General features: G+C 38.4%; 1 protein-coding gene across 2 annotated transcripts in view; it reads right to left on the bottom strand.

Annotated features, from left to right (window-relative positions):
- Positions 1 to 784: 784 nt before the first annotated feature.
- chrna11 (cholinergic receptor, nicotinic, alpha 11) overlaps positions 785 to 13,090 on the bottom strand; it is a 28,324-nt gene continuing 16,018 nt past the window's right edge. For both annotated transcript variants that reach the window (XM_053638030.1, XM_053638029.1), the window contains exons 4-7: positions 12,588 to 12,782; positions 8,408 to 8,494; positions 7,538 to 7,647; positions 785 to 4,889 (exon numbers count right to left, since the gene is read on the bottom strand). In XM_053638030.1, coding sequence (XP_053494005.1) covers positions 4,143 to 4,889; positions 7,538 to 7,647; positions 8,408 to 8,494; positions 12,588 to 12,782 — 1,139 coding nt within the window. In that variant the 3' untranslated portion in view covers positions 785 to 4,142. The remainder of the gene's footprint in view (positions 4,890 to 7,537; positions 7,648 to 8,407; positions 8,495 to 12,587; positions 12,783 to 13,090) is intronic.

Below are 13,090 nucleotides of genomic sequence, written 5' to 3'. Positions count from 1 at the left end.
CTCCCTAGCTAAAAATAATTGTCATTCTATAAATCATCTGGTTTCTGGTTGAATGTTTTAGTACTGTCCAGCTGTCATCAGTCTACTCATAGTTATATGAAAGTTATTGGAAAAGCAAGATAAAATTAGTCATATAATAAACTGTTAAATCTTTGTCCATCTTATCATTAATGTTTTCTGATGTCATTGGAGGTCTTTCACCTCAAACAATTTAGGTGTACAATTTAGACTCCAGCCTGATTGCCTCCACAACCCACTCCTAAGCAACTACCTATTTGCCCTTTCAGTTCTGATGTCATTTCCTGTATGTGTTCTAGTGCTCAATAGATTATAGGTCTTCTAACGTAAGTGGTGAGCTATAAACCTTCTACAGCCTAATTCAGTAGACACATACAGTCCACCCCAGTCCTTACTACAGTCTGCAAACTTGGTTCTTTTATGCTTATTGACCATGTCCATCCAATCTGTTCAGATGACTCAGACAGCATGACAATATCAATTTGTGCTTTCTGTAATATGGGAATGTCCTTTCTGCGCTGCCTTCCTAGCTCCATTTCCTGCTATCAATCTAGCTCTTTCTAGCATCCCTATAAATGTTCAAACGTTTTGTGTGAGTGAACACTTTTTCCACACTGTTTCCTGTTAGATTTTGGTTAAATGGAAACAGTTCAAATACAAGTCTGAAACAACAGGAGCTTCAGTGATACATGATGGCTGAATGACTCTCAGTGGCTTTTATTCATCAGAGTTGTGTATAAATGGGAGTAGATTTGAGAATGTTGTACAGACTGCTCAATTTCTTATTATACTTTGAAATGAATGTCAATCAACTGTTAAAAGTGAACGCTACGGGATTCTCAGAATAAAGTCTTAATATCTCAAGAAAGACAAAGACTAAACATGTCAGATTAGTGTTTAGTGTTGTTTCACCAAATGAAATAAATTCATTGCTATTAGAATCAGATCCTTCACTGATATCCTAATACTATGGCATTTTACATTCTCTAAATGTAATATTCTTGTAGTGTTACACTTTATAACCTTTAAATCGCCAACTCTTTTACAAAGCCTCAAATTAGCACACAAGGAGTGTGACAGATCAAAAATTGTTATGTCTTTGGAATACCTGGAGGAAACCCCCAAAGCATGGAGAGAACATGCAAACTCTGCACAATATGCAAATTCCGCTTCGGGGGTTTCCTCCGGGTACTCCGGTTTCCTCCACAGTCCAAAGACATGCACGGTAGGATGACTGGTATGTCCAAAAAGTGTCCATAGTGTATGAATGGGTGTGTGAATGTATGGGAGATTGTGCCCTGCGATGGACTGGCATCCTGCCCAGGGTGTCCCCCTCCTTGTGCCTCATGAACCCTGGGATAGACTCTGGGTTCCTTGCGACCCAGTAAGGATAAGCAGTACTGAAAATGGATGGATGGATACACTCAACATACTCCAACAAAGTTGGGACAGTCAACTGTTTACCACTGTGTAACATCACTTTTTCTCTTAATAACACTTATTAAGCATTTGGACACTGAAGACACCAGTTAGTTATGTTGACCCTTTGGACCACAAAACACAATTACACAGTGCTACTGTCCATCTCAGATGAGACCGAGCCCAGAGAAGTCGGCTGCGCTTCTGGACAGTGTTGATGTATGGCTTCTGCTTTGCATAGTGTGGTAGGATAAGTGATTGACCATCCTTGAGGGACTAGGCCTTTTTCGGAGGCTCCTTATATACTATGCCTCACCTGTTTCCCAAGACCTTCTTATTTCAACTTGTCACATTGCTATTAGTCCTAAATGACCAATGTCCCAACTTTTTTGGAACGTAGTGTATGCATCAATTTCAAAATAAATGTTTAGCTTCAAAAAAGAGTACGCAGTTGATTAGATAAAACATCAAATACCTTGTCTTTACACGTTTTTTGTTTAAATACAAGTCAACGTACATTTACAAATCACTCCAGTTTGTTTTTATTAGCATTTTCCATACTGTCCCAACTTTTTTTGGAATTGGGGTTGTGTTATTATTATTATTATTATTCTAAAGATATGATGATTTAATCATGAACATGAATCATAAAAAGCTATAAATCATGTTGTTAAAAATTCTCAAATTGTCACTCATTTTTTCATTATAACTTTGATGAATAAGTGCCACTGAAAGTGCCACAAAATTGTGTACAATATAACAACCAGTAGGGCTGGGCAATATGACCAAAATATATCACAATATAAAATTTAGCTAACAAACTGTCTGCAAAACAGTAGTGAAATAAATAAAAAACAATTCAACTGAGTTTGACGGTACTTTTAAATGCTTACAAAGACAAAGACTATTTTTAAAAATTATATCAAATCAACACCATCCATTCAGTACTATTTAATCTGTAATTAATAAAAATGTAAACAAAAAAAAATACATGACCATACCAACCATATCTCAGAAAAGTGTATCGTGTAATCATTAATCACGAAAACGATGTTATATTGATGTATTGCCCAGCCCTAATGACCAGTAAATGTTAAAGTTTAAAAAGTGTATGCATGGGAACTGCAAGGAAACAGTAGAAAATAGTAGAAAATATCCTAACTTAAAATATTTAAAAATGTTCAGCTTGGTGCTAAGAAACTTCCTGATTCCTGCTCATGGTTGCTGCATTAATGCATTTGAAAAAATCCTTGCTGCTTATAATTCACTGCTTTCAGCCATACAGCAGCTACAGTGCATGATGGATATTACATTTTGTCCGGCATTAGGGCCACTGTCGTTCTGCAGTTACTGAATTGACAAGCTGTTCTCACGGTTTTTTCTTTAGAACGTCAAATAGCATGAAATGTTCCTAATGGTTAAGAAGAGGGTAACGGGTGGGGTTAGTGGTTGTAGCTTATCGTTCACTTCATTTTTTTGAAATTCCACTAAATTAGTTTTGCTAGTTACAATTCCTATCAGTTGTGGTGGGTGGACTTGAATATTCTGCAAGTGCTTTTGTTGTTGATGTCTGTCATCTGTGAGTATGGGGAATAAAATATCTTGAAGATTGTAAAAGTGTCTTTAGTGCCTGTGTGCCATTTCTCAGTGTCTCTTGAGGGAATCATTCCAGTGATCTATCTCTTTGTCTCAGTGCTATCAATCTCTCTTCTCTGTATTGACTCTAAGTCTAGTCTGTTATTTTGTTTTCTTTGAATGAAGTTGCATCTGTGTGCTGTGTTTCAAGATGTGAGATGTTCTATTTTACATCTCTCCCACAATGGGCCTCCAGCTACGCCAGAAACTTATCTCTCGCTTACTTTTTCCCCTAACAGTGTTTTGATTTCCTACACTGTTCCTACATCTTTCTCAGTGCCAGTATATAATAACAATCGATAACCAACCCCTTTTCTACCCATCCTTCTTCTCATTGCTTCTTCTTTTTTGACTCTTGCCCTCTTTCATTGCCTTTGTCCTCCCATCTGCTCTTCCCTCAGTGATGATTTACTATCTCCCTCCACCACAATCTTGGTAGGTTTAACGAGCATTCTGCATACCATTCCCTCCTAACATCTGTATTCATCTATTCACTGCTTTATTGTATTTTGCTGCAGAATGTACAAAGGCTTCCCACTCCATTGTGTGCTATCAAAAAGAAGTAGGGAAAAGAAACCCTCCTCATTTTCTTCTCGATTAAAGATTTCTGAAAATTTCTGTTTTTAGTCAATACCACCTACACATCTCCATAGACATCCTGAGCCTCTCCTCCACCCTCTCTTTTGTTGCTCATTCTTACCAGCTCTGTTTTTTTCATTCATTGCAACACACCCAAACATGCACATTCTCAAAATATATTTTGACACTTCACAGTGATCTTGTATTGTCCTACGATGACAAGACCATGTTACATTCTTTTGAACACGATTTTAGTTCCCATTGTCTCCCTCTCTCTTTGTGAATTATGTTTGGCTGGATACTATTTCCACAAAGAGGTCAATTCTTGTCCATAAGTCTGTCTAGTATTTAAAGTTATGGAGTCATATTGTTTAATACACTTTATGTTTCCCACAACTCAAAGGTCTTTGATATATGTGATATATCCTGTTTACAGACAGACTTTCCTGCATCTACATATCTTCCTACATTGTACATTCATTTGTGACTCATCAAATGAAGTCCTTGGAAACAGCTTCAACAAAGTTGGGTGCTGACATGAGGATGGAGATGGTGCAGATGATGTTAAAGACACTGAAGGCCACAAGGCAGAGGCGGTCAATGACAGCCCCTGCAAACTTCCACTGCTCAGCCACACTGTCGCTTTCGTCCTGGGCTCTGAAACGTTCAGCAATGTAACGCACCTCATCCAGGATAGCCTGTAGCTGTGGGTCTCCTCCACTGCCACTGGCTGCTGAGCATGAACATCCACCAGCACCACCTGAGACCGTACTGGGGCATCCAGGGGCATCCAGGTTTGGCGTTGGTGGAGGGGGAGGACTGCTGAAATGTGAAGGCAAGTGAGGTGGCGGGCTAGAAGACCCTGGTCGAGTGACACCACCTGATATGCTGTTCCTTGGTGCCGAGTCGACCAACAGTGGAGGCGGCGAGGCCTCGTCCAAGCTTGGGAAGCCAGTGTAGAGCAGGTTGCCATTGTTGTTAGCACTGTTACCCTGTGAGGGCAGATGGTTGGCATGGCCTACTGCTTGCAAAAGGCTCTGGGGGTGGAGTGGGTGTAGTGTGGTAGGCAAATGGTGGTGCTGGTGGTGATCAACCGTGTTGGGAAGGCTGCCAGTATGGGAGCCTGAAGAGCAACGGCGTAGATGGGGAGCACAAGGAGGACGCTCAGGGTCTTCACACTCACCAGGGCGCTTCATACGCAAAAACCAGGCCACCCACTGGAGAAGAACCAGCTGGACCTTAAAAAAGTAAGAGACAAACATTTTTGCCACATTGAATTCATCATGGACCCCAGTGATTGGGATGCTGGCATTCCAAATGAAAAAATTATGATAAAATGTTGTAAGGTTTACAACTTTTTTTTTTTTTTTTTAAAGTGTCATCTATGACAGAACCACATTCTAATTAGTACTCTTCCATGTCTATCCATACTGACTAAGCTCTCCAATGCTCCACTGAGGCAAATTAGATGAGAAATCATTTTATCAGCATGATTCATTCAGTACGAGCATGAAAGTACATGAACAGTATTCCTACAAAAGTAGGGCCTCTATAAGTATATTCTTGTTCAAAATCTGTGAAATTTTATCATCAAAACTCTAAAGATAACAAATGTGCATTCTCAAAACAAAGTGTTCCACATTCAGAAATATTTTCTTGCTTATTGAATTCAACTGACATAATTGTTTGAAAGACCTGAGAAGCTTTCTAAAGCCACCAAAAGAGTCTTTTTTTTTTCAAATGTGAATGACAATTGCCCAACCAATTTTCACTTGAAGGACAGAACTCGAATCATGAAGGTCTTCTTGTATGCTTTGTGACTAAAATCTATTATGTTTGGTCTATTATGTTACTTCATGCTTTTCCTTTCAAAATAAAGGACAATAATATAAGGAGATTACTTATTGCATTACTTAAAGAGTAGATGAAGTGACATTTTACCTCAAATCTAAAGGGTTAAAATGCTATTAGGATAGCTAAGGCTAGTCCACGTCCAGGCCATCATGAGTATCACATAGATTTAGTATAATTTCAGTACAAAAATTTTATTTGTAAAAAATTTTGGATTTAGTACCATAATCCTAGCCAGAGAAAGACATAAACCACAATGATATATATATATATATATATATATTTAGCTAAGAAGGTCTTGCTGTGCCCAGTAGAGAAAAATGCTGCCACATCAAGCAACAAACTTTTTAAATAAATAATTGTCATCATAGCAGCTTCAAAATAGAAAAAGAGGCATAAAAATAGTCTAGACACAGCTAAATGTGTAGTAGGAGTTAATATTGCATATTGTATGCAAGCTCAGTCTCTTTATGGAAGCTCCCTCTCACAGTGGAATACACTGAAAAAAAATGTGTAATTGAAAAAAGTTTCATACATTCAGTGAACTCCATCTTACAATGTGGGCAAATAAACTAACCTTGGCTCTGTACCTAATACAGTTTATTTCAAAACCTCCATTCTCTGTTCAGTTCCCCTTGGTATATACTTTTTTTATTCACTAATTTATTAACCTGTTCACTGTGCCACAGCGCTGTCTGCCATTGTACATATTATAGAAGCCTAAAAAATGTCAAATAATTGTGTACCCTTGTTGCAATGTAAGTGTGCTGTATGCAAGTATGATACAACGTTTAAATGCATTATTTAACGCACACTAACCTCAACGTTTGTCAACATTACTGCAATTATGGGGAAATACAGTATACTGACCATGAAACTCTAATTAAAATTTAATCACCATAATTGTTCAAGGGATTTCATTTCCCTTTGCCATCATACCATAATCTCTTTGCACAATGACCGATTTACAGTATAATGCCAGTCCTGACATAAACTAGAGACAACAGGTGTAGCCGACACTGTATTTGTATACATATGCATAAGCTGCATTACGTCTTCTCTAGAACTCAATTATAAATCTTGTATGGTAGCACTACTTGTATTGTTCTCCGCTTGATATATTGCTTTGCTTGTATTTCCTCATTTGTAAGTCACTTTGGATAAAAGCGCCTGCTAAATGAACAAATGTAAATGTAATTATTAATGGCTGATGCAGAAAATTACATGACAAGTATAATAACATTACATTTAAATGCAACTGCTCCATAACACAGCCATTCAAAAATGGAGTAAAATGATTTATCATTGATTTGATTAATTGCTGAGCTTGTCATTAGCGAACACAAACATTAAATAATGAAGAAAGGCATTGAGCCAATATGACACCTCCTTTGTAAACAGGCTACGTGTCTGTGAATAATTATAGTCATTTTCTCCAGTGTAATTCTAAGCCTGTGACACATCTGCTGTAGTTGTTTAATATAAGTATCAGCATTCTAATTTGCCTCACTTAATATTGGTGGCTTTTGGTGGATTTGGTAGTGTAAATTGGCCAGATTTAAGCTCCAGTGGGAAGGCTTTCCACTAGATTTTGGAGTGTGGTTATGGGGATTTGTGTTCATTCAGCCACAAGAGTTGGGTGAGGAGGCTCCAGTTCCAGTTCAATCCCAAAGGTTCATCCCTACTCCAAACTTAACACACCATGTGTTAATGGTGTTCACTTTGTGTACAGGGGCATTGTCATGCTGGAACATGTTTGGGTCTCTTAGGAAAGTGAAGGAAAACTGTAATCCTACAGCATACAGAGACATTCTAGACAATTGTGTGCTTCCAATTTTGTCCGAACAGTTTCAGGAAGAACCACATATGGCTGTAATAATCAGGTGTTTACAAACCTTTGGCCATATAGTGCATATGTTATTTGTGATTTGGGTAACTTACTGACAATTATCAATATGATAAGAAAAAAATATCAGATCTCCAAGTGTGTGTGTGTTTGATTGTGTGTTTGTGGGGAAGTATAATATAGACTTACCCATTTAGGCATGGTTCCCCCATTTGGATCATGATGATGATATTGTAGCACAACCACAGTTGCTATGACTGACATCCCAACGATGATCATTATGCTAGCAAAGTACTGCCCTAAGAGAGAGACAGAGCGAGAGAGAGAGCATTAATGTTTGATTTATATTCTTCTTAATAAAATTACTTTTTAGCACAAAAATGAGCATTAAGAATTTGTCTAAGATCCATCCATCCATCCATCCATCCATCGCCTGTGTGAGGCGAACGTGCTAACCACTAAGCCACCGTGCGCCCATTTGTCTAATATAAGACATGAAAAAAATGCAATACAGAAAAAAAAAAGAAAACAGGACGAGTTATCCAGCCATTCATAATCCATCACATATATAGAAGCCAATAGCCACTATATTTATCTCTCTGCAGGTCATGACTTAACAATTTTCAGGGGCCCATAAATGAAGAGGAAGGTAATATAGGGCCTATCTCTACACTCTCTTTTTCTTTTCCTATCATTGCTTGTAAGAACACTTGATTCCTGTTCAAAATGTATTAATCTAATTACATTTAAAAGATAAGCAAATGGTCTGATCATCAACACAACACCAGCCAATTTAATTATTGGTTTTTAAAGAACTGCCAGTGGTACATTTTCAGATACAACATTACCACCTACATTTACAAGCACATAATACAGGAAAACCTTCCTGTCAGTTAAGTGAACTCTAAATGAGGACGAAATGAATGAGTCACAACTCAGTAAGGAGACCAAAAATGTTCATGGAAAACACACACACACACACACACACACACACACACACACACACACACAATGTTTATGAATACAGCGGTTTGTTTACTTTTATGCACACATACTTACCTATGAGTGGAATGGAGTCAGAAGTGGCAGGCATAATTTCTGCCACCAGTAACATGAAGACTGTTAGTGATAGCAGAACGGTAATACCTGTGAAAAATAGATGTGAAAAATTATGTTATGTCAATGAATCATTAGGATGCAGCAAATTTTGCTTAAGCAAAAATTAACTCCTATTGGGGTGAAGTATCTCTTACGAAACTAATGCAACTAATGAAGTGTCACTTTAATGTCTTGTTTGGATAAAAAAAAAACAACAACAACAAAAAAAAACCTTTTTGCTAAAAACCCAAATAAATGAAGGAGACTTCTTTTCTTTAATGATTGATATGAAGTTGATATACCATGTACTAGGTATTTTAAATTCACTGTAAATATAGGACAATTGTACATGCACATTGCTAAACAGAGGCCAGTAGATGAGGATTAAAACTGAGCTTAGATGAAGCAAAATTCACCAACTGGATGTATCTGTATGGTTCACATATCACCGGATTCAACGAAAAAGGAATTACACCAGGCCATTTGTCTTCCCCAATCCCACTTTATTCCTGTTCATGTCCTCCTCGCCTTCCCTCTCTCTGCTATTCATCTCTTCCTGTCCATCTTGCTCCCATCAATAACCCTTCTTGTGCCCATCCCCATTTCTCAGTAAATCTCCTTAAATCTTCTTTTATTTGCTTTTGTAATATTTCCTTAAATTCAAATTTAATTTCAAAAGTGCACTTCTGGCATACCATATACTGTATGTATATGTATATATATATATATATATATATATATAACTGTCACAACCACCTGTGTTCACTGCAATCAATAAACATGATGGATGAGCCTTTAAGAAGCTGCTATTAATAAATGAGCTCCAAAAAAATGGAGAAACATCAATAACTGTCCAGTTTCAGCCACTGAAAAATATAAAAGTCCAAACATAAAAGTAAAACATGAGCAAACCTTTTTCACAAATGCAAAGCAAAGTGAACAAACACTTACAGTGTCAAAAGATACAAAACCCACTTCATAATCCTCCCATAATCATCCTCCCTTATGTAGGACATCATCCTACTTAAGAAAAAGTCTGTACACCTGCTCATTTATGCAGTTATCCAACCAGTCAATCATGTGGCAGCAGCACAATGCATCAAATCATGCAGATTCAAGTCAAGCGTTTAATGTTCACATCAAACATCAAAATGAAGAAAAAGTGTGATCTCTGTGACTTTAACCATGGCAACCGTTGGAGCCAGATGGGCTGGTTTGAGTAATTCAGAAACTGCTGATCTCCTGAGAATTTTACACACAACAGCCTCTAGAGTTTAAACAGAATGGTGCGAAAAGCAAATATATATATATCTCCTGTGTGTGGAGGGTCTGTATGCTGAAACACCTTGCTGATGAGAGCAATCAGAGGAGAATGACCAGACTGGTCTAAGCTGACAGGCAGTCTATAGTAATTCAAATAGATGAAGAATCTGAGGCTGTCTTGGGCACAGACTCACCCAGACAGGACAAGTAGGACTGTCCAGTTTCAGTGAGTCTGTGCCTATAACAGCCCCAGATCCTTCTTCTTGGCTGACAGGAGTGGACCGGATGTGGTATTCTGCTGTTGTAGCCCATCCACCTCAAGGTTTTTTGTGCATGCTGTGATGCTTTTCTGCTCAGCAAGATTGTAATGAGTGATTATTTGAGTTACTGTATCCTTCCTGGCAGCTCGAACCAGTCTGGCAGTGTTCCTCCGACATATCTTTTCAACAAGGTGTTTCCACCCACAGAACCGTTGCTCACTCAATGCACCCCCACCCCCGATTGCCTGATTGGATGACTGCATAAATGAGCAGGTGTACAGATGTTCCTGTTAAAGTGGACAGTGAGTGAATATAGGGAGGGGCTTTGGTACAAGTCCCTGAATGCCCTAGAGTGGCCCAACCAAAACCCAGATTGAACCACTGTGGAGAAACCTGAAGATCACAGTTCACAGACACCCCCCCATCCAATCAGATTGAGCTTAAGAGGTGCTTCTATAAAGTACTGAATAATGGGTCTGAATGTTTATTTAAATGAGAGATTTTAGTTTTTGATTTTTGATCTAGATGTAAATATCAGTGAATGAAAACTGAAAATGTTATCTATCTCATCTTTTGATCTCAAACCCAAATGTATTCAGTGTATATTAAAAATATTTTTTAAATTGGCCTTGCTGTTCCAATAGGGGACTGGACACACACACACATGCAGCTCTGCTATTTTTCTTTGACTGTTTATTGTTTTATTTGAGTTTTTGACAATTCCCACCATACAGCCAACTTATGTGCTTGTGACTTGTGCTGGTAGTGTAGTCGAAGCACTGTTCATTAGTCAAGAACATAGGAACTGGAAACAAACAATAAAAACTGGGACAAATAATAAACAGAGCCCAAAAATATATCTATCTGAGGTACTCTCTGGATTTATGCACAACCTGCTGTGAGACAAGGCTCAGCTGAATCAATGATTCTAGAAATCTAGAAAAAAGCCATGCCAATTAAAAAGCACCCTCCTTATAGCTCGGACTGCTCTTCAATCCCTTTCTTCATCCATGGAGCATGAGGATGGTATGTCTATGCCTGCATCTGGGAGATCTGTTTTTTTTCTCCAAACTGATAGTGAACTGACAATTAAACTGCATTCTTTAACTCCAATTCAATAGCATCCAGAAACAATTCTGGATAAGTTTTTACTAGCAGGCATGTGCCGCTGGAAGACTCTAAACTAGCCGTGATAACCACCCTCAAAATGGCAGTGACCTGAATAAGATAGCAGTGTGCAGCCTAGAGCACCAATGGCACTCTTCCATTCTGCACTGGCTGTGAAGTGCTCACTGTACCACAATGCAGAGATTCATCAAAAAATTTTAAAGGAGGTTTTGGATTGACCGCATCACTGCCCCCAGTCTCCATGATTGTAAACTTTAGCTAACATGGCAAATCACATGAAGACAGGACTGGGCCACATGTGGCATTCTTTCTGGTTCTATATTTAAACACCCATAAAATGTCTGTTCAAGCCCTTATTCAAGCCCTAAACAGAGTTATACCCTCAGGCCACAAGCAGGGACCTGGGTGCTTCCCATTAGCCCCATAGGATAAACCCTAAACAAAGCCCCCACCATGGAGCCCATCCATGAAGGGCAGGTGCTGCTGGAGGGATGCATTATAGTTGTCATTAGCCCCCAACAGTCTTAAGGCCCAGTGCCTTTTAAATGTCAGACCCCAAGAAAATTGCTAATCTGGCCCAAGAAGTCCATTCACTCTTGGACACAAGCATGATTGAAAAGGAATATCCCACAGTTCATAATCAACATACTTTCTTATGCAGAAGAGGGACAGTGATTCTATATGATTCCCAATTTGAAACAGCTGCTTCCTAAAAGCCCTTCTCTTACACATACCAAGGCTACCAGTTGTAATTTCTGTCTTGCAGATCCACTGATGTGACCTAGTCTGCAAGACAAAACTTTTCAAGATGCATATTTCCATCATCCTATTACCTCAGCACACAGATGCTTTTGAGATTTGCCTTAATATTTTTTGAGCACCTTTCAAGTCAGTCTTAAGGAGTGATGCTTCCTCGTGAAGTAGTGGCAGCCTTTTATCAGGTAATTCTGGCAGTTTCGAGGGGCAAAATAGAATGCTACCTACATGTGTCTGTGGTTCTATTATACTAAATTATGGGTTCCCTTTAATACTGAACCAACGACAACCTGGCAGGAAGTCAGAGGGAAGGCTCCTGAGAAAGATTTTGTCAGCTCTGCTATCTGATCTTAGATTTGATGCTTCTTTGTCCACTGCTTTTGTAAAACATTTGGTTTTGCTTTCAGTGATGTATAAAAATAAAAAAAATAAAAAAGAAAGAAAAAAGAAAGAAAAAAGAAAGAAAAAAGAAATTTTGATCGATTTCATCTTGCGGCAAGCAATGAAAAGAAGCTGGAGATGGCCCAAAATTATAAGGTATTGTCCATTTGTAAAGCTTAAGACTATATAAGAATAACATTATATGAGAGACTTGGAGGCATTTGTTCTACAAAATGGAACTCCTCACTTTAAATGATTGTAATAAAGGACAGCATAGCCTAATACAAACTGTGAAAACAGGGTTATAAAAACTCAAAAACTCCCATCTCCTCTCTCTTACTCTGTCTCATTACCCAGTGAGATCTTCTCTCCAGAGTCAGCAGGCAGCACAAAGATCAGTAGGGTCATGGAGGAGAGCAGGACGCAGGGAATGAGAAGGTTCAGGGCGTAGTAGAGTGTTCGTCTGCGGATGGTTACCACAAATGTCACGTCTGGGTATGGCTCCTTACAGCAGTCATAGAAAACCTCATTCCTTGTGCCAGGCACACCTGGGCATATTAAGAGGCAGGGGAATGAAGCGGAAAATATATCTAAATTATCAATGTCATTTAATTCCTAACAAATGAGAGCTTACGTTAATAAAACAATGACAGAAAGACATAAAATTGTGAGGTTCTATTGAAACCTAGATCAATTAGTTTGTCTGACAAAATTCTGACATTTATCTGATGTTTGTCTGATGCATTTGATCCACAGCAACCCTGAACAGTATAACACACTTCCTGAAGATCAATAAATGAGTGTTAAAAAGGAGAAACAATGTAAGAATTTTCGTGCTTAGTAATAGACAAAAAAG

This window comes from Ictalurus furcatus, chromosome 12 (genome assembly GCF_023375685.1).
Source record: "Ictalurus furcatus strain D&B chromosome 12, Billie_1.0, whole genome shotgun sequence".
Taxonomy (NCBI): Eukaryota; Metazoa; Chordata; class Actinopteri; order Siluriformes; family Ictaluridae; genus Ictalurus; species Ictalurus furcatus.
Note: the sequence above shows the minus strand (reverse complement) of the source record. Positions and strands in the feature narration are given on the sequence as shown.